This window comes from Stylophora pistillata, chromosome 6, assembly GCF_964205215.1.
Source record: "Stylophora pistillata chromosome 6, jaStyPist1.2, whole genome shotgun sequence".
Lineage (NCBI taxonomy): Eukaryota > Metazoa > Cnidaria > Anthozoa > Scleractinia > Pocilloporidae > Stylophora > Stylophora pistillata.
In genome coordinates, this window is record NC_142524.1 from 11126485 (window position 1) to 11146431 (window position 19947).

The 19947-nt window shown below is 39.0% G+C and overlaps 1 protein-coding gene and 1 pseudogene across 3 annotated transcripts in view; one reads left to right on the forward strand and one right to left on the reverse strand.

The window, feature by feature from the left end:
* On the forward strand, nt 1-16366 carry LOC148728224 (polycystin-1-like protein 2). Of its 2 annotated transcripts, none has more exons than XM_088763454.1 (18): nt 1-169; nt 284-612; nt 2275-2416; nt 3171-3286; nt 3627-3685; nt 3863-3996; nt 4506-5175; nt 5789-6413; nt 7051-7203; nt 7894-7935; nt 8038-8163; nt 8424-8621; nt 8902-9190; nt 9719-10449; nt 10658-10891; nt 11351-12619; nt 13304-13478; nt 13991-16366. In XM_088763454.1, the coding sequence occupies exons 1-18, from the start codon at nt 1-3 to the stop codon at nt 15607-15609; spliced, it is 7080 nt and encodes a 2359-aa protein (XP_088619580.1). In that variant the 3' UTR covers nt 15610-16366. The 2 variants fall into 2 exon arrangements, with proteins under 2 accessions (XP_088619580.1, XP_088619581.1); XM_088763455.1 differs by having other exon boundaries at nt 13304-13393; nt 13991-14154.
* LOC148728225 (polycystin-1-like protein 2) overlaps nt 15980-19947 on the reverse strand; it is an 18564-nt pseudogene continuing 14596 nt past the window's right edge. The window contains exons 15-16 of the transcript XR_016002571.1: nt 19420-19582; nt 15980-18971 (exon numbers count right to left, since the gene is read on the reverse strand). The product of XR_016002571.1 is annotated as a polycystin-1-like protein 2 (transcript). The remainder of the gene's footprint in view (nt 18972-19419; nt 19583-19947) is intronic.

Here is a 19947-nt window from a genome sequence, read left to right on the forward strand (position 1 = left end):
ATGAAAGCATCTCAACAGGTTTTTTCAGATGTTTTTTGGATTTGGTCGGATTTACGGCCTAAGGATCCAACGTTTTTACAGATGGAATCAATTTTGTTTTTCAACGTCTTTGCTTCCATCATACTTGGAAAAGCCTTTAGCAAGCCACTCGGGATTGAAAAATTGACCGGTAGGTTGCGATTTAAAATGCCAGGATTTGAGAGTAGGAATGGAAAATATTATGTAATTTTTGATAAGGGAAGTCATTTTAAGACTCTTCTAACGTGTATCTTTCTTTAACAAGCCAACTGTAGATCTCCATTGGAAATTGAAAAAGTCTCCATGCTTTTCGACCATGAGTTTGCCGTCCATTCGGCTTCAGGCATCACAGTAGCCATTCGAAGACCGCTTCAGAAAATTAATCAGAGAAAACGAGGATTACAAAATGGCGCTAACTTTGTGAGAAATGAGACATGGATCATAGCCAAATTACGAAACGAGAGTATAGTTACAGGTATTTCCACGCTTGGATACAATGACTCCAATAAGGAAGAATGGATCACAGATTATATGCTGATGTATTCTACTGCAAAAGAGTATTTGAGCTTCAAAGAAACAAGTGGAGAATTGAAGGTAAGACGTGTGGTTATTTCAGTATGTTGTAATTATTCAAAGTTGATTTGGTGTTGTATCTGTATTTTTTCCCTCTACATGAACATATGGTGTCATATGTGCCTCGTGGAAGTCAAGCGAAACATTTTCTCTTTATGAATATCGTATGTTTCCTGGAAAGAAGCTTAAGAGTATGTCCCTATCTAAATGTGCTTAGCTCTCAAAATAGAGTAAAAAACCCAGTAAGGTAATACTCCATAACTATCCTAATTATCTCGATTTAAATTCAAATGTCATGTTATTAACATAAAGAAAGGAATGTTTGCGTTTATAAATTATTCCTCTTTTGATAAAGTTTCGTGCTTCATCAAAAACTACTAAAGTTCAAGAAAACCATAAAGACTTGTAAAGATCTGCGGACTTAAACTTTTTCACCTGGTTCCGCTTAAAAAAATATTTAACATATTTTGCGTTTAATGGCCATGTTTGGATATTGATTGACAAGAATTATAATGTGATTGACTCGAGCATTTACCTTCGGGCGTTACAGACCGCTTTTGCAAGGATTACTCAGTTGATTTTTTCAGCGCGAGTATTAATAACTGCGTTTTAATTAAAAACCCTCAGGCAGAGTTGTCTTTCGTCTCTTCGATGAATAGTTCATAAATTGTGTTTAATTAGAGTCTTTAGATGTGGGAAATGAAAACGAATGCAATGAATGTATTATACAAATATACAATATGCAGTATACAAACATATTTTTACAGAATCGGTGATGTATTCGATATTTCTTTCCTAAGCTTATTTCTTTGATCTGGGCCGACAGCATTGATTTGAAATATTTTGGATTTCATTTTTGTATTGTAAAGTGAGCAGGAGTTGCGATACGTTATGAAATCTGTCAAGAATTGAAACTTACTGATCCGGGAAATGAAGGCAGCAATAATCCATTTGACAACAAGGAATTTTGTGGATTGAAAAGATAAAAATATAATTTTGGAAGAGAGACGTCAAATTTTTAAGGTTGTTCTTTTTTGTACATAACGTGGTGAAGTTCCTTCACAAGAGAGCATTTTTAAGCACGGCAGGTGGTATTATCCCCCAACTTCGGGAAAAGTGGCTTTCAAACAACTGTCACACGAGTTTTTTGTACCAACCATTAAGGGAAACAGTATGTGCTTGAGTCGTTTGTCCTTCAGTCACTGAAAATATTTTTGAGCGAGTTGGAATCAAGCCCCATTAATAGCGAAAAGTTAGAAACACAGTCTATTTATGTCGATATATCCATTCCAAGCCACGAACATAAAAATCATAACGCCGTGCTAGAGGCAACATAGACAACAGCTTTTTCGCAGCCACGTTTCCAACGGGGAAGAATATAAAATGATACCGGCCACTAAACGTCACCCGATCCTTATCTTATGAAATATTTACATTCATTTTGTCAAAATTAATTGGAATTAAAATGCGATGATGCAAGATAAAGCTCTAAACACGTTGAAGAAATTGCACCTGCTTTTCTTTATCACTATCCACTGCAACAGGAAGTTTCCATTTGTCTTAGCAGTGGCAACGGACACGCAACATATATTCCATACACGACAAACGCCTAGAGCCTCAAAAATCAAATTGTTCCTTGGAAGTACTTTAACTCTTTAATGCGTGGAATTTCTATGCTTCCAGAACTTCACCGGAAACTACAACATTTTTACACAACAATACAACTACGTCCCACTTCCGGTTATTACGAACCAGGTAATAGTGATACCGCTGAGATGGAACAATAACATTGGCATGCGAATGCGACTTTATGGTTGTGCTCCCGGTAAGTCTGGTTACATTTTACTCTTTTGCGTCAATTCTTTAAGAGGTCTTGGCAAAACTGCTCTCCGAAGTTGTTTTTTTTTTTTTTTAAACAAAGTTGAAATGGTAAATTGGCCTTCGTTAAGATTATAAAAGCCCCGACGAAGGGCTAACGCTCGAAACGTCAGCTTGTATAATCTTAACGGTGGCCAATTAACCATTTCAACTTTGTTTATATATTGAAATTATTTCGTTACCCCCACCGACGCAGCCCCAAACAGTTTCTTTAGAAACTATCAGCCCTTATTCAGTTTTTTTTTTATAGTTACTTAACTTATCATGGTATTTAACATAAACTTTTAAGGACATTTTGAAAGAAATTTGCTTGAAACACCAGTCAATCTTCAAAACATTTGCTTGTACTGGCACTCTGAAGAGAAGAATAGGCGGGAAGTGAAGAAAGTCCCCGCTGGTACATCTTTTAATTCTACTGGAAACATTGGTGTATTTTGCGGCAAAGGAGTCCATCATTTCTCTTAGCATGACTGTTTCTAGCGGAAACGTTATCCTAAAGGCTGCCAAATTTTCCCTAATGAAGCACTTAGACTTAGTGGTGTGGAAAGGAAGCAAAACAAAAACTTGAAAATAAGCTCTTTCATCATTATGTTCAGCTATTGTTCATATGATTATGCAGTGAGTGAAAACTGATTATGCGGTGAGTGAAAACACTTAACAGTTCGAGTTATTTACTAAACACAAGTCTGGTTCATCCATAGGTTACTACTTTTTGGCGAGGCTAACAATATCGAAGCCTACTGCATTTAATGATCCTAAATGTTCAGATAACCCAAGAGAACTGTATTCATACTGGTCAGCTACATCTAAAGACAAGGTACATTCGAACAATCTTACAATAAATGACGTACGCTGGTTTGGTCTGCAGTAAAAGCTCTATTACTGAGGTGTTACCCTCTGTCTAAGAGTCACTGGTCTATCGCAGATGCTTTCTGTTTCAAGGGGAGGAGTATTCAAATTTTGGAGCTGAGCCCTCGAGGGATGCTACGCTTTAAACATTTTATGCCTTACACACCCAGTAAAGATGTGGATGTATCGAACACCATTTCATTTGCACATTCTATATTGAATATGCCACTCTGTGCAACTTTTAACTTCTTATGTAATAGCGTCTCCTATATTCGCTCATTTATCGAGTGCGCTCATTTGTCTTGCAGATAAAACGTGTTTTAGAAAACACCCAAGGGTTCCTGGGTGTGACGTTTCGACGCTTTGGGTGAGTGTGCTAAGTGTTTTGGTCATTCTTTACTCTTGGGTTGAGATGAGCTTTAAAACCTTTCTTATTCGATAAAGAGACGTTCGATTTTTAATGGAAAGAGACACTGTCTAACTTGGTAACGAAGCAGATATGAGGAACAAAGATCACAATTACATTCTTTTTTTTCCCATACAGATTAATTACAAAGTCCCACGAGCCATTGGTTTCCGCTGAGTTGGAGATACATTGCATCAAGGAAGCTTTCTCCCTCGTGTCTAGTACCTTGGAAAAGAATTTCACCTCAGGAGAGATTGAAATCCTTTCTCCTGGTTGGTAAAATAGTAAATTTTCGCTGTCAAGTAGTTATTTTAGAAAATCCATAAATATCACAGAAAGTTGCAACATATCACTTACCGTGCCACTCAGCTTGAGTTAAGAATTATTACGTAAACTGATTTCAACTCTTCGGCTCTTAATCACCGAATATTCCCCTTGTTCATTCAGCATAAACCTACTTTAAGTATTGTTTCCCTTCCTAAAGAAAAGAAAAGGATGCTATTCCAAGGCAAATATCCTTCGAGAAATTCTTAAGATTTCCTAACAGTTTAGATGGTAACGACTTTTACTCCTGTATAGAAAATGGAACTGCAAGATTAAGGTCTTCACCAGGAAAATAACTCGATGGCTTCTTGTCAGGGCTCAGACTTGGATCTCCCGAATCTTGTTCAGATCGTAGGTGAAGCTGTCTTGAAGGACCTTAAGGAAACTATAACCTTATATAAGTGTGAATTTTCATTTTCTCTGTAAAATAACAAGTTTATCTTTGATTTAATTTCAGCAAAGTCCAGTTGCTACTTCCCTGATGTTGATATACACATCGTCAATAATAAATCTTTAACCATGGAAGTTTTAACAACTTCGCGCCCGGAACTGTTTCCCGTCATATCTCGCTGTGAAACCCGCTGCAGATTAAGTTCCTCCTTATGGAAAATGTCATTAATTTGTGGCGAAAGTGGAATACCTACATCGATTAGCATGAGGACGAATCTCACATTTAACCCTCGCCGGATTTGTGGATATTGCAATACTCCTTATTCAATATTCATCAGTTACACTGCACTTCTCAATGGAAAGAAGATAGAGGCTTTTAGCATCCTAAAGGTGGTACTACCAGAACTTTCAGCAGTGATAAAAGGCAGGCAGGAGACTAGTAAAGGAGAGTTGGGTGAAGTAGTCTTAAATGCTTCGCAGTCACATGATCCGGATGGCCTGGCCCATGGAGTGCTTCATTTTAATTGGTTTTGTGGCCAGAAGAAAGACGATATGTCTCTGAAGGAGGGCTGCAGTTACGGAAAGATGACCCAAAACGGAACAAGTTTGGTCGTTAATGTTGCTGGACTAAAGTCAAAGCAGAGCTATTATTTTAGAGTTCTAATTTCAAAGGGACACAGGAGAAAAATAGCAACTCACGTACTTAAGGTGAATCCAGCTGTTAACTTCACTTTCAGGTAAATATAGAAATGTCTTTTGACACTCTTTCTATTAATTAGACCGTCATATTTTTCGTAGTTTCGAAATGAGATTGGATGGCATACGAACAAAGTCAGAGAAGAAAAGATCCACCATGTGATCCAATGCTGGCGTTAACGAGCCCGAGGATATTGCAGAGTATACATTGTAATATCGATCTGTCTGAGATATCTGCGCATTTTCACTACTGGAAATTTTTAGGAACTAAAGTCAACTTAGAAATTCGATGTAACTTACAAACTGATTCAAATCCTAAATTTGGAAGCATTTTTAGCATTTTTTATTGTTTTCAACTTTAGTTGCAATCAATATATTGCACAAAATGTCTTAAACTTGTGTGATACTACGGACTACAACCTTTCCTGAGGCTATTAGAAGTAATTGGATCTTACCGAAATGAGATTTCATTTACAAATGTAAACAAAGGGTGAATGAGGAGATGTTGCTGTTTAGTACTAAACGTGAACTTATTATTGGGAGAAATAAGTTCGTTTCTGCTGCTGAGCCTGTCGTACAACTATTAATAATAATGATAATAATAATAATACTAATAATTATAATAATATCAGTGACGATACTCTTTTATTATAGATGTATAGCCAATTGCGGTGATAAGGTCGTTCAATCCAAACCGTTGAAGCTCAACCCTAAATGTGAGGGCAAACTATGCAATTTGATCAGGAATATAACATGGTTTGTCTACATTCTTCACACCACAAACCATAGCCGTAGATGGAAAAATATACCAGCATTTACTCGTTCAACTCCAAGAGAATCGAGAATGTTTTCCTTGAAGGCATTTCACTTATGGAATAGTTCTGATGAAACCAGAGAACCTCGGATAAAGATCAATGCTACGATTGAAATTCAAGTTAAACATGATTTGATCCTCGAAGGCCACGAAAAAGAGTTTATTATGAATTCCTTGCCCATGAGAAATGAAGTTGGCTGTACTGTCACGCCTAATGACGGTTTCGCAGTGGAAACGTTATTCAATATAACTTGCGTTGGATGGCGTGACGAGGATCAACCCCTAAGGTATGAGTATCGCTACAACACAAAGGCTGGCATAGTGATCAATTACCCAAAGGCAATAAATAACACGCTGACTACACATCTTCCCGTGGGGGATAGAGCAAAGGACTTTGAGTTACTGGTGGACGTTCGTGTTACGGATAAACTTGGAGATATGACAACTAGCCAAATTAAAGTCAAGGTAAGACAATGATTATCATTATTATTTTTAATCAAGTAAGCTTCATTCGATCTTAGGATAAAAGTCAAGCAAAGAAATGAGCTAGGATACTACACGTTGGGAGGGAGTAGATTTTAGAGCGTTCCGTTTTTTTGAAAAGGAATCTGATTACAATTTGATTAGTTCTTTGCTTGACATGGCTTTGTTTGATGTTGTAATGACATCATCACGGCGTATCTGCTATAATCTCTAGGGAATGCTAATACGTGATTCACGCTGACCTCTCCGAAATTGATGGCTACGAAATGAATCTTCATCGAGCAAAGGCACGGCTAACCAGGAGTAATTATCATTGCAAACTTTGAGAAACTGGAAAAAAATCCAGGAGATTTATCTTTTTATCTTTTTCCGACGAAAATAGGAAGATGTCTTATTGTAATCGTCGGTAATTGAAAACCCTGTCATCGCAATTAGCATAGGGAAGGTTGACTACTTCAGGATTTCTATTCTTTTTTACTTTAACTGGTATTTCAAAACCACCTTTTTATGCTTGATTGTACTTTTTCGATTTACGATTGCATCACTGCTTGTTTCGGGTGTACACTTTCAAGATGTGTTTTTTCCGGTAGTCTCAGCAGTTTTATTTCATTCTGAGTAGGTGAGATACCACGAATCAGTGATCGAAACGTTGAATAAGATTGCAAATGGAACGAAGAACAAATTCAACGACTTGGCAAACTCGAGTGAGTTTAGCAAGGCAAGTGACGTGGCGATCTCTGTGCTGTCAGTTGTGGAACAGACAAGGCGATCAGTAAGTTACCTTGTATTTATCCTTGAAAGCAACAGAATTTTTATCTTCAGGGACGGTCAGAAGAAATGGCAACATTGCAATGGAAAAGAGAAAGGCGAGAGGAGATATTTGCAATCAAAAACAATGGTGGAAGGACACAGATAACCAATTTGGTTTTAATTTTGCATCAGATTGGTTATGGAAGTGGCTCGGGTTTTCTGAATTAGTGTGTAAAAAGCAAAGCCATTTCAACCGATACTCAGCAGAAAATGATTATTTCTCTAGCTTGCTATGCCTCCGGTTAGCTCAATGGATAGAGCGCTGGACTGTTGCGCGGGAGGTCGAGGGTTCCAGCCCCGGCCGGACCAACACTCAGGGTCTCAAAATAATGGAGAAGAATTTGCTACCTTTTTATAACATCAAGAAATGGTTAGATATTCTAGTCTTCTCGGATAGGGACGAATAGATAGAGGTCCCGTCTCCTGCAGGGTTGGGGTAGGAGACGTTGATTTCCCAAACAAGAGATTACTGTGTGATGGATGTCCTCCCCCGGGGTGGAATGGGTGGGAGGGTGGACTAGCACGAATGGTTCCTATGTTCCTTTCTAGTCCTTCCCCACTGCAAAACTTAATGCAGTGAAAATGGACTAAATTAACTAAATTAAACTAAATTAAATCAAATTCTAATTTTTCGTTTCTCTTTATTTAATAGCAAGATGATAGCGATGCAATACCAGAGAAAACAGCTCGGAAGGTAACAATATCTATATTATAAGCCACATAAAAGGTCACGATTTACTCGTGGATGCCTTTTGAGGAAAATTATCTAATATCCCCTTTTATTACTTATGCCTAGCTGAAAGATAACATCTTTTACACACTGAAAGGAATAAGAATCGACGATATGGAGATTTTCTCAAAAGTTACCACGCAGGTAGCCATGGCAACCAAAGAAAGAGACGAAATTTCTCAAGCTGCACAGGTAAAGTGAGATACCTATTTTATCCCTTAGCACGGTTGTGAATTTCCTCGTTTACAGTTTTCCAGATAGCTATCAAGTTAAGATATGAAGCTATCCCTGTTTAAAAGGGAAAGAATATCGTAAGACGGTCTTTAGGCTTTAAATGGATAAATGAACAATCTCTAGATGAATTGACAACAAAAAGTAAATGCATAAATAAATAAGTAAACAAATGAAATGAGGACATTCAGCATTCTGACACGAGTTTCTTCCGTACTTAGGGAGTGGCTTTGGAACTTCTGGAGGACGCAACTAATTTCCTGGCTAACAAAAGCGGAGATGCGGATGAGGTGGCAAAAATCAGTTCGAACGTATTACTTGGGTTGGGAAATATTTTGAGAATATCTTCTGAAGATGCCAGAAACTATGGACTAAGCTCTTCAATCGAAAAACAGTGGTACGAAGTGAACAAGACTAAGGTATTGTAGAATACTCGATAATGACAATTTAATTACGAAATGTTTTTACTTCACAAACTTACAGTCTTCACTGGGATAACTATTCACTCTGGATTGGCTGTTATTAAACCATGGCATCTTACGTTGAAATTAGCAGAACCCCAAAAAGCATAGCGAGCTGGTTTAACTAAGCCAAATACTGTGTGGCATCATGCTCAGCACTTTACCTCACTTAGTCTTGGTCAAGGGCCAACTACTCTATAGTTTAAAATTCCCGATTTAATTTATTCTTCATTTACAGGGAAGAGAAATTGCCCTGAAAGCTCTTAAAATTGTATGGAAACTTCGAAGATTCCTCATGGTTAGCGAATCCGCTGATGAACCTGTAGTTGTTGACACTCGCTCTCTGTCCATGGTTCTCTTCGCGCGGGATAAGTTAAACGCAACAGTCAAAATCGACGAGACGAAGTTTAAACTACCGATATACAAAGAAACACATAATGCAGAAGGAGTTAACAGGACTGATCTCACTTGCAAGGTGGTGTTATTCAAGATAAATCCTTACACTTGGCACATTAGTGCAGCAAGAGGTGAGTTGTTGATTTATTTATTGTTGAAAGTACTCAAAAGGTGGGTTTCAACACAGTTCTCTTAGCGAGAACCACATAAATGACAAGAATCAAAAGGTCTCTGTGAAAAGCCACATCTTGTAATTTGCGTCTTTCCTTACGATCATTCGATCGATCTTAAAACTGCGTATGCGTGAATGTGTGCGACTTTAAAATTGTTTTGGGGAACAAAATTCTGCGGTGAGGACCAAGATTTGCAGATTTCCATTCTCCATAATATTTGAAATGAATTATTGCTGTGACCTGTCCATGAAGCCCGTTACGTCATATTTTTGAGGTTTAAACGGTGTTTCTGTGAAACCACACGCGTGACCATAAAAGTCAAATACTAAGACCGGAGTCGTACTCGTGAGCTTGAAGAGGAAAAGCTAACGTAAAACTTGTAAAGGCAAACATATCGGCGAACCAACGAAAAAAGAACCTTATAGCAATGTCAAAGTAAGATGACATTTTGAATAAATGGTACGCCTTGTTTTTTTTGTCTTTCAGTAAAATCATGGGTTATTGACGTTGTACTTCAACCTGAGAAAGGGAATAATTTGTATTTACCAAACTTGAAGAAGCCAGTGCAGCTGTACATACCACAGAATTCCAACAATGGATCTAACAGTGATATACTAAACAAGACAGTGCACTACTTTGTCAAACCAAGCTATGAAATGAACGACTCTAAGCTTATACAGTACCATGAAATCAACATTCCTCACGAAAAGAATGTAGTTTTTATAAACCTGAAACCAGTGACATCATCTCCTGTCTCTCTGCGTGTTTATGTGAGCTTTTCTGATTATCCCACGCCGGGGATGCACACCTTTTCAGTTGCAATACCATGTAAGTTTGGGGAACCGAAATGTGGCAACGATAACTACACCTTTTCTTTCAATGCTTCTGATACTGGCCACACAGGAATCCACTACATCGGGATACATTATTACGTGAACAGTACCTATGGAGACATGCCTTTCCACAAAAGAGCACGAAAAAGTGTTGATCACTCCGCTAAGACTGGGCCCCGGAGCTATTGCAAAGATGGAGGAAGACGGAAGAAACGATCTTGTGTTGGTTCGAAAGATCCGCCTCCAATCCCTACACCTAAACCCGTCATTTTGCTTCCAGAATTCAATGCTTCTACTGATTTAAATTACACATTGGTGGTGTCCATTGGAAGTTGCTTTTATTGGTCAGAAGAAAAGGAGTATTGGACCGAAGAGGGCTGTAAGGTAAGGGTTGCTGCTAGCATTAGTAAATGATGATTAAAAAACAAAAAAAAATTAATTCTGCAATTATGCTTTCTTGTCTTGTGTCTGCCGGGGGTTGAGTGATGATGGGGTCGCAAACGAGCCCACCACACCCCTATGGGCAAGAAATTTGTTAACGGTGATATTTTATCGTTCTCAAAATTGATTATGTCTGGTTTTATTTCTTTAGATTGAGCCAGAAGTTGTTTCGGGAAATATTTACTGCCAATGTAACCACCTATCCTCTTTTGGCGGAGAGTTCTTTGTGGAACCAAATAGAATTGAATTTCACAAAGTGTTTGGTGAGTTTACGAAAGATCTTAGAAAGAACTTTGTTGTCCTAGCAACGGTATGCAGCATGCTCTTGATCTATCTTATTGGCCTCGTCTTCACCCGTCGAGCGGACAGACAAGATAAACAAAAGGTCAGTAAAAAAAACGGTTGCCTTAATCTTTTTATTCAGAAGGGGTAAAGAAGTCAGACATGCGAATAAATTTAACTTTAAAAAAATCTCCAGTTTCGCATGAATTTATGCTTACGGCTTGTATTTTGCCACATTATGATATTTTCGATGCTAATTTTTGAAGAAACATTGAGAAACAGTAACTATTATGTGAAAAAGGAATTAAACAACAACATTTAGAACGATTACAATTATTTAGAACTTGTCAGTGAGATTTGTCAAATGATGAAGGAATTCCCTTTCTCACTTTGGGTGCCAAACTAGATTAGTCAAATGCTGAATTTTTCTTCTCTTTTCTGTGGGAGAGACCTCATTGATATCTCAATAATCGCTCGTCTTTACATTTTCAGTTACACAGATAAGTAGAGGTTGCTATTATGCCAGATAGAGATTGATTGTTTAAGTTGTTTTTACCACTAGATAATACCAAACGTTTATCTTCCGGCCGGCGATGAGGAGGGACAACATCTCTATCACATATCCATTCAGACAGGAATGTGGATAGGCAATGGAACCACAGCCAGCGTTGGAATGATACTTTACGGCGAGGACTCGTGCAGTGATATGATCGTCCTTAACGACCCAACTTTCCAGAAATCGTTTTTCTCTCGCGGAAGTATTAACACATTTACAATATCTTTGCCAAGAAGACTGGGACCACTTTACAAAGTAAAAGTGTGGCACGACAATAGCGGCGAGAGTCCTGGATGGTTCTTACAAGATCTCGTTATAACGGAAGTGGAGTCGCAGGAAAAATGGTATATCCTCGCAAAAAAATGGCTGGCAGTCGAAAGAGGTGAGGGAGAGGTCGAAGTCGAGCTCAAGAGTTCAAACAAGAAAGACGTTTCTTCGTTTAAAAACCTTTTCTACTTCCGAGCTTCAAAGCAACTGACTGATGGACACTTATGGATTTCTGTATTCGCAAAACCACCTCAAAGCCCCTTTACGCGGACGCAGCGTTTCTCATGTTGCATGTCTGTGTTTTTCTCGGCCATGATTACAAATGCTATTTTCTATGACCTTGGGCAGAAGCCTCGCGATACCTTTCAAATTGGCCCGTTGACCATGAGTTGGACACAGGTGAAAACTGGAATACAAAGTGGGCTAATTGCGCTGCCATTAAATGTTTTCATTGTAACTGTTTTTCGAAACGTTAGACCCAAGACAAAACAAAAGGATCACGAGGAGGAAAACTCGCCAGAACGACTACCAAACGTTTTTGTATACATAGCGTGGGTATTTTGCAGCCTTGCGATTCTGTCTTCAGCTTTCTTCACCGTGTTATACAGCCAGCAATGGGGAGCGAAGATCTCAAATGAATGGCTCACATCAATGCTCATTTCTTTTTTACAAGAAGTGTTTATCTTGCAGCCTGTTCAAATTGCAATTATTTCTTCGCTGCTATCGATCATAATCAGAAAACCCCTGAAACATGATCCGGTGCGTGGCTTGCCGCATCGAAAAAATCCGTGCGAGGAAGACATCATGGTTCTACCGCCAAACGAGGACTTGCTACAGACATCTCGAAGGTTCTGGATAAAACTTCGAAAGATGTTTCGATCTGTTCGGGAAATCAGCTTCTTTCTGTTTTTTGTCCTATTACTATTTGTGGTATGCTATGGAAATAGGGAAGTTTCAAGATTTCACCTGACAAAGTCAATCGGGGATATACTCAATAAATCTGACGAGGTTAGTTTTCTTCATCGGTGGGAAACTCGGTGACCTAATGGTTAGTGGGCTGGACTCCTGACCGAGAAGTCCGTCCAGACCTGTCCCGGTTTTTTTCTTGTCCTCTTGGACAAGACATAATGCCTCTCACAGCTTGCCACATTACCGCACTCCATCGGGGAGTACTAATGAGTATCCACGAATCATTAGGGAAGCCTTATGAAATACAGGGGGTTACCTTGCGATCGAGTAGCATCCCATTCTGTTGAGAGTAGAAACAGTCTTGGTCGTTTCATGCTATGGAAAGTGGGATGAGCTTCACCTGGATGGGCCACTTTAGTTTTACTACCTATAACAATACAGAACAAAATGACCAACCTAACTCGTTGAGTATCAATATACTATCATGAATCTCTATCCATCAACTTTGGCAAGAATACTGTTCAGGGTAACGCCCTTTTCCGTGGTGCATCTTTTCTCGTGGAGATTTTCTTAAGCTTCACATTTGGACGATGACAGGTGTATTTGGATTGGTTTCATAAAAAAAAAAACCATGTAGTTGTTCATCAAGTCAGTAATTCAAAGTATATTACAGCTCCTCCTCGCTTTTCGTAGTTATCACGATTTAGCATCAAAGTTCGGACAACTTAACTTTAGTTTTAATTTTAAAACTAATTGTATCTTCTCCTCATTCTGGATCCACAGGGAATGAAAAACACCACGGCATTTTGGAAATGGACTCGAGGAAAACTTCTGCCAGGCCTCTTCTTATCAGAGTGGTATAATGGAAAGCAGGTTAATTTAAATGAAGGTTTCATTAGCAGTGGGTATCCTTTCCTCGTTGGTATGCCCAGGCTCCGGCAGATTAGAGTGAAAGCGGGTACGTGTAACAATTCAGGAATTTGTAGGGGTATGCGGTTCTAGGAAAGGACTTGTTAGGAGTCTAAGGCAGCACTTAGCGTGGTTGAGAAGGTATGGTTCGTATGTCTGAGAGCTGGCTTGTGCGACCTCAAAGCTGTCTATGGCAGTTTAGGGCGCCAATCACTGATAAGGTATTGAGCTTGAATTGAGCATGAATAGGTGCTAGTCTTGGAACATGCTTTGCTCTCTTTCCACCTCCAGGCAAGCCAGCTCATGATTAAAGTATTTTTAGATACAAATCAGAGACAGTGCTAAGTAATCGTTGGCGTCTTGAAAAAGAAACCGATCTTCAATAATCGATCCAAAAACTCTAACGGATGGGCAATGTATTTTCATCTCGACCAAAGGATTTTCTGTCATATACAGATGTTTAGGCATGAAGGTTGATAGTGTAAAAGTTGGTCAAACTAGAGGATAAGCAAGCTTTCGGGAAGGTTACATGAAGGTTTTTTCATTCTTTATTCCTTGCAGAATCATGTTTGACGGATGATTACATTAAGACGGAGCGATGCTTGTCATATTATAGCTCTCATTCAGAAGACAAGACGACGTACAATCTCCGTGACTGGACACCAATATATAACATCAGCGAATTTGAGGCTTCATTTGATGACGTATGCCCTAAGCCCTGGCGATACAGGACAGCACATGCCTTGGAAGCACTCCCCTTTAACGGGTTCTACGCCACTTACGATGGTGGAGGCTATGTCGCTGATCTTGGCTATAATGCTGAATCAGCTTTAGGGGTAATCGATGACCTAGAAAACAACGATTGGATTGATTTTAGAACATTTGCAGTATTTGTTGAGTTCACCGTTTATGAGCCCTCAAGTACACTTTTCAGCCCAGCCAAGTACTTGTTTGAGAGGTATCCAACAGGAGGCTCCAAGATGAGCACCAGAATTGACACCCTAATGATTTTTTACCCCACAGACCCTGGTTTTCGGTCGTTTTATTTGGCTTGTTACTTTCTATTAATTGTTTTCCTTCTTGGATTACTTTTAATGGAGATTTTTAACATTTTTAATCAAGGATGGAGGTACGTAACACATTTCTGGAACTTGATCGATGTTTTTCAAGTTATCGGTGCTGCAGCTGCATTGGTCTCCTTTTTCTTTAAGGCCAAATATACTAGTAATTTTGTAAAGCGTGTTAGGGAGAATCCGTTCGCCACATCAAGCTCGGACTACATTGTCCTGTGGTGTGCTGTAGAAACGTGGCTGCTGTCTCTAGTCGTCTTCGTTGTTACCGTGAAATTTCTGAGGTTGCTGAAATTCAATGATCATATCTGTCACTTCTCGTACACTGTGAAATCAGCATTTAAGCATCTATTTTCGTACTCAATGGTGTTCGCAGCTGCAATCCTCGCATACACACAGCTCGGTACTCTTCTCTTCGGAAGCAATGTGTCAGCCTACTCAAATCTGACGAAATCCCTCATCATGCTCTTAGAAAGGCTCCTGGGTAATAACATGTACACAAACGAGCTTAAAGCGGCCAACCAGGTAATGGCTCAATTATTTACCTTTGGGTATTCGTTATCTATTGCAATGATATTACTGAACATGTTTTTTAGTATTCTTCACAGTTCGTATTGCCAGCTAAGGCTTCTTAAACAAGGGCGTTTTCCTGACGTTGAATTAGCTCGGTTTGCTTGGCGCTATTTCATGGAAAAAGCAAGGATTTTTTGGTATGACACTAAACACTCAACAAAAGAAAATAAGCTCAGAAGACTACGATTTAATAAGAGGCAAGCAGAAGTCTTCGGCCTTTTGGATAAGAACTCCGAATTTGACGACGAAGCAGCTGAAGAGTACATCTGCTTGCCATCCGAAGACGTAAGATTCGAAGAGGTGGTTTTGGAGAAAATAGAAGATATTGATTTGGTGGATGAGTACAACTCGCTAAAAGACGTGAGAAAAACTCTGCTTCAAATAGGAGCAAATTTCTTTCTTACACAAAATGAGTGGAGTTCTGGTAGCATAAATGAGGAGGGCGATGACAGAGAAGATGCAAGCTCATCGAAAAGCGACTGGAGTAAAGGAATGGGAAGCAGTTTTTCGTTCACGTCGAACATAGACCTTTTTTAATACCTAGAACATTTTCTCAATAAAACGTAGAATATAATCAGGAGTTGTAGCGCTTCTTCCTTAACCAATCAGATACAAGTCTGAGAACAATTTTGACTTTGATGCTTTCACTTTCCCGTACTTGAGACTAATATATATTTACTAAGAGTTCTCATTGAGATTTGCTTTCCTTGTTATAACGTGCTTTAATTAGCATGGGGTTCTTGTTCTACTCACAGGTTAAGAAAAATAGTGTAAAAGCTGGGCACAATCTAATACGAAAAAGGGTTCTATTTGATAATCAATAGGATTTTAGGGTTTCATCGAAGGTTTGAGGCGCTGCCTTTTTAATATTTTAACGTTATTGTCGGTGCTATTTTAAATTAACGTCTACTAAGGAATAATATAATATCATGCGATCAATTTTCTATTTAAAATATATTACTGAGAACAAACCTCGACGATTGCTCTCGAAATAGGTGTCCTATTACAAACAACAGAAGAGGATAATTCACGTAACAGTTTCATAACGATACAGATATGCAAGATTAAAAAATAATAATAAATAATTAAATTCTAATTCTATTTTTAAAAAGAATTGTCTATACATGTCCATAGCGAGCTGTGAATCGCTATAGGATATCCTTTTCTAAACGAAGAAGACAATACATAGTACATGGAGTTTAAGGTTTTTCATATTTAAAACAGACCTTCATTCAACCGATGATAACATATTATACTTGTGAAATAGCCGCGATTAAAATTTGGCCAGGTGCAACCCTTTGTATGTCATTATGCAATATTCTCTCTCCTTGATCTAATATTAAAAACTATGTACATAGAGCAGCAAAGATCCTGTGTTGACGACATTTGCACGTCTAATTTCGTTAGTTCTCCACTCACGACCAGTGGATGGTTTGTCAGCCGATCGATGGCCTTCAAAACTAGAGAACGTCCTCTAAGGCCATATATTTTCATAGCAACAAAGATAAAAGATAAATCCAGGGTATGAGAAAATTTGGCAACGCGGGAATAAATACACCTTAAGGGTTTTGTCTTTTCGTTTGAGTTACGAGCGGAAGGACCAAGATGATTGTTAACCCTTTTATCCCCAGAAGTGATTAACATGTAACTTCTCCCTATAATATCCATATATCATCAAGCAAACAAGTACTGAGAATACCTAGAGTTATCAGGTGGAAGTTGTTATCTTAATTTAACACCGAATTCTCATAACTAAATTTCAAGGAAATATGTAGCAGCTGGTGGGGATAATTTTTTTTTTCCATCGGTCAGTTTCGTTTTCTGTCTTCATGTTGGTTTTTGTTCTGTATATTTCCACTTTCCGTTCATCGGTATCAGACATTTACCCCACGTTTTGATCCAACTCCGAGCAGCCTTTCAGTTTTCGAGTGCTACTCATATGTAGCTTTCTCTCAATTCCTCACTGTGAGTCCTGGACTGGTGCCTAAGGTTGCGGTGGAGACGTCTACCCTGACTCCTGAGCATGCCGCGGACATAACTCCAAGCATTTCTGTACGAGGGGTCCTTACAGGCTTGAATCAAAGACAGCATAGATGCTGACTCATTCAGTTCCTCAAAGCTACCGTCATATGATAGAGAAGTAGAAGACACTGAATAGCAATCTTCATCTTTCCAGAGTGCTGCCAAGAAATCGGACCGTACGGTTTTCATGATTCTTGTGATATCAGACAGCAGCAGTTCCTCTTCGGTTGATAGATTTTCGAGATAAATGTCTCCAATTGCGTCAATTATATGCTTATATTCACCGTCATCAGTAAGATCTTTCACCTTAGTTGTGTAGTTTTCTTTTTTAAATTTAGTTGAACCCGATTGAGAAAGGATCAGATGGCTTGCTAAGTTGTCAGTGTCTTCGTCAAGACTTTCGTAACTCAAAAGACTTTCACTTTCGGCGAGCTTGGCTCTACTCTTGTGATGATTGTCTCCTTTGTCATCCAGGCGTTTAAATCCTGTAAGCTGCACTGAAGATTCATTTGGAAGCTTTCGTTCAGAGCCCAAAAGTCTGTCAGTTTCTGCAGGACTTTCCTTCCGCAGGAAATGTTTATAAGACCCCCTCCGGATTGTCTTTCGAAACGGAGATTCTCTGTATACTCCTCTGACAGAATCGACATTTCTAGTTTTCTTGAACCAGTCTTTTACGCATTCCTTCATAAACACAATCACTCCTTCCCCTGGGTACTGTCTGTCATTGGCTTGATGAAACGCATCATCCAATATTGCAATAAAGGTGTTAACGAAAACGATTGTCAAACTTAACATACAAGCAAACAGGTAAATGGGGGCAAACCATTCGCTTGAATCACCTTTCATCTTATTAACTTGTATTTTTCCAATCCCGATGGCCATTTGGAGTACTGTACGCAGCGCAAAATATAGTGTCGCGTATTCTTCATCACTCGCTCCAAACAGAAGTGATCCGAAATGTGCGAAGGCGAGAGAAAGCATTAAGATAATGATGCTGAGAGACAAGAGGTACCGGCAGGCGCTTTGAAGGGTCCATTTCATGACATGGACATGACGATTGAGTTGTATGAGTTTGAGGGACTTGATGGTTGTTGTCACAACAGCAATAGACAAAATAATTCCCTCAAAACTCGACCATATGATCAGCTCGAAAGGGCTCCAATCGCCATAGGGATTTCTGCGTATTTGTTGAAGAAAAGCTTTTAAGTTGTTCTCTTTTAGAAAAACGGTCAAACCCGCGCAACAAGATGAAAGAATCTGCAAGATGGAAATCCAGTTAAAAAAGCTTCTCAAGTATGCTCGACCTTGCTTTATCGCCTTGATGATTTCAAGGATAAATAAAACTAGTATTAAAATAAGCCACAGAAGAATGCTCACGCGATAGAATGAGCGTAGAGAGGAACCAGTGGACGGGAAGATGTATTGGTGAATTACGTCAATTCTTGTATTTCTTCTACTGTTTGCGAACTTCTCGAAGAGAAGCATGACCTCGGTGAGTAAAAGATTTGCAGGTTCAAATACTATGAACTCAACAATAACCGCAGCTGACTTGTTATCTATCCAATTATTCTCTTTCATGCTCTTTTTGACCATTAATGCTGTAGTTGCATCGTACCCAAGCTTTGCTATGTAACCTCCGCCACCATACGGAAGGAAAGCGTCTCCTAGTCCCATGGGTTCTTTATATCTCCACGGTTCTGGGCAAATTTTGTTAAGTTTCTGTGAATTTGTAGAAATGTTGGAAGTTGGCCATGGCTTCCACCCGGGTTTATAATACGGCGTGGTATCTTTGTTTGAATTGGAAAAATCAGAGGTGCAGGGCTGCCTGAAGTACGTTCGTAAACCTGGTCGAACTTTAAATACTCTGCATGTGGGTTCTATGGATGATGAAAGATAAAATTGCAGGTGATGAAAAGATAATGTTCATCGCGTAAGCTAAGTATCTGAGAGGTTTACCGCAAAAAAATGTCTCATCCAATTATTATTTACTACATGATGAATAACATTAAAGAATTTTTTTGCTGAAAAGACTTATCGTTGTCTGATAAAACACCCGTTTAGAAATGCTATCAAATGAAAAAATAAACAAAACAAAACAAAGGAGAAAAAAGGCTACAGCAGCGAAATACACAACGAGAGGGAAAATACAGAGACAGCGAGACCGGTCTTAGGCCTCCTTTTTCTGTTCTTTGACTTAGGTTTGATAATTTCAGTAAACTTCTTTGAAACTGACGCCTTTGGCTCTAATTATAATGTTAGGAAATTCCCACTCTCCTGACGTTTCACTTAAGATGCAAACCCGAGTGGCTAAGAAAATTTCCTGACCTGACTTAATGCGTATCTGTCGTATCTTTGGGAGGCCCACAATAAAACCAATCTGGCCACTTATCATTCCGGTCCCATTACCACTGAGGGACTTTTCACTGTCATAAAGGCCTGGAACTAGTTCTTCTTCAAACCAGGTCCAAAAAGATCTTGCATCCTTTACCTAAACAAGGTGAGACGATTGGCTTTTATTGTGGAAAATTTATTTGATCTTCCAAGGATATTCGATAGCTTCTTCATAAAGCAAAAGAAAATGAGATTAAGAACTAGATGTGCCTTTTTGGATTCAATGGGTGAAGTCTATATCTTAGTAGGGAGCTTGCTGTCACATACTAACAGAGCTTTTAGCATGCAGTGACGCGGTCTGGTAGTCTTAACATCTCTTTTGTACAGTCCCGGATCGAAACTAATTTTGATCGTTTTGTGAAAGACGAGTGGTGAATAACGCTTTGGGCATGTTTCCCGGTATAAAACAGAAGCAACAATAATAGCATCATCAACGATAACAATAATAATACAGGCTAGTCC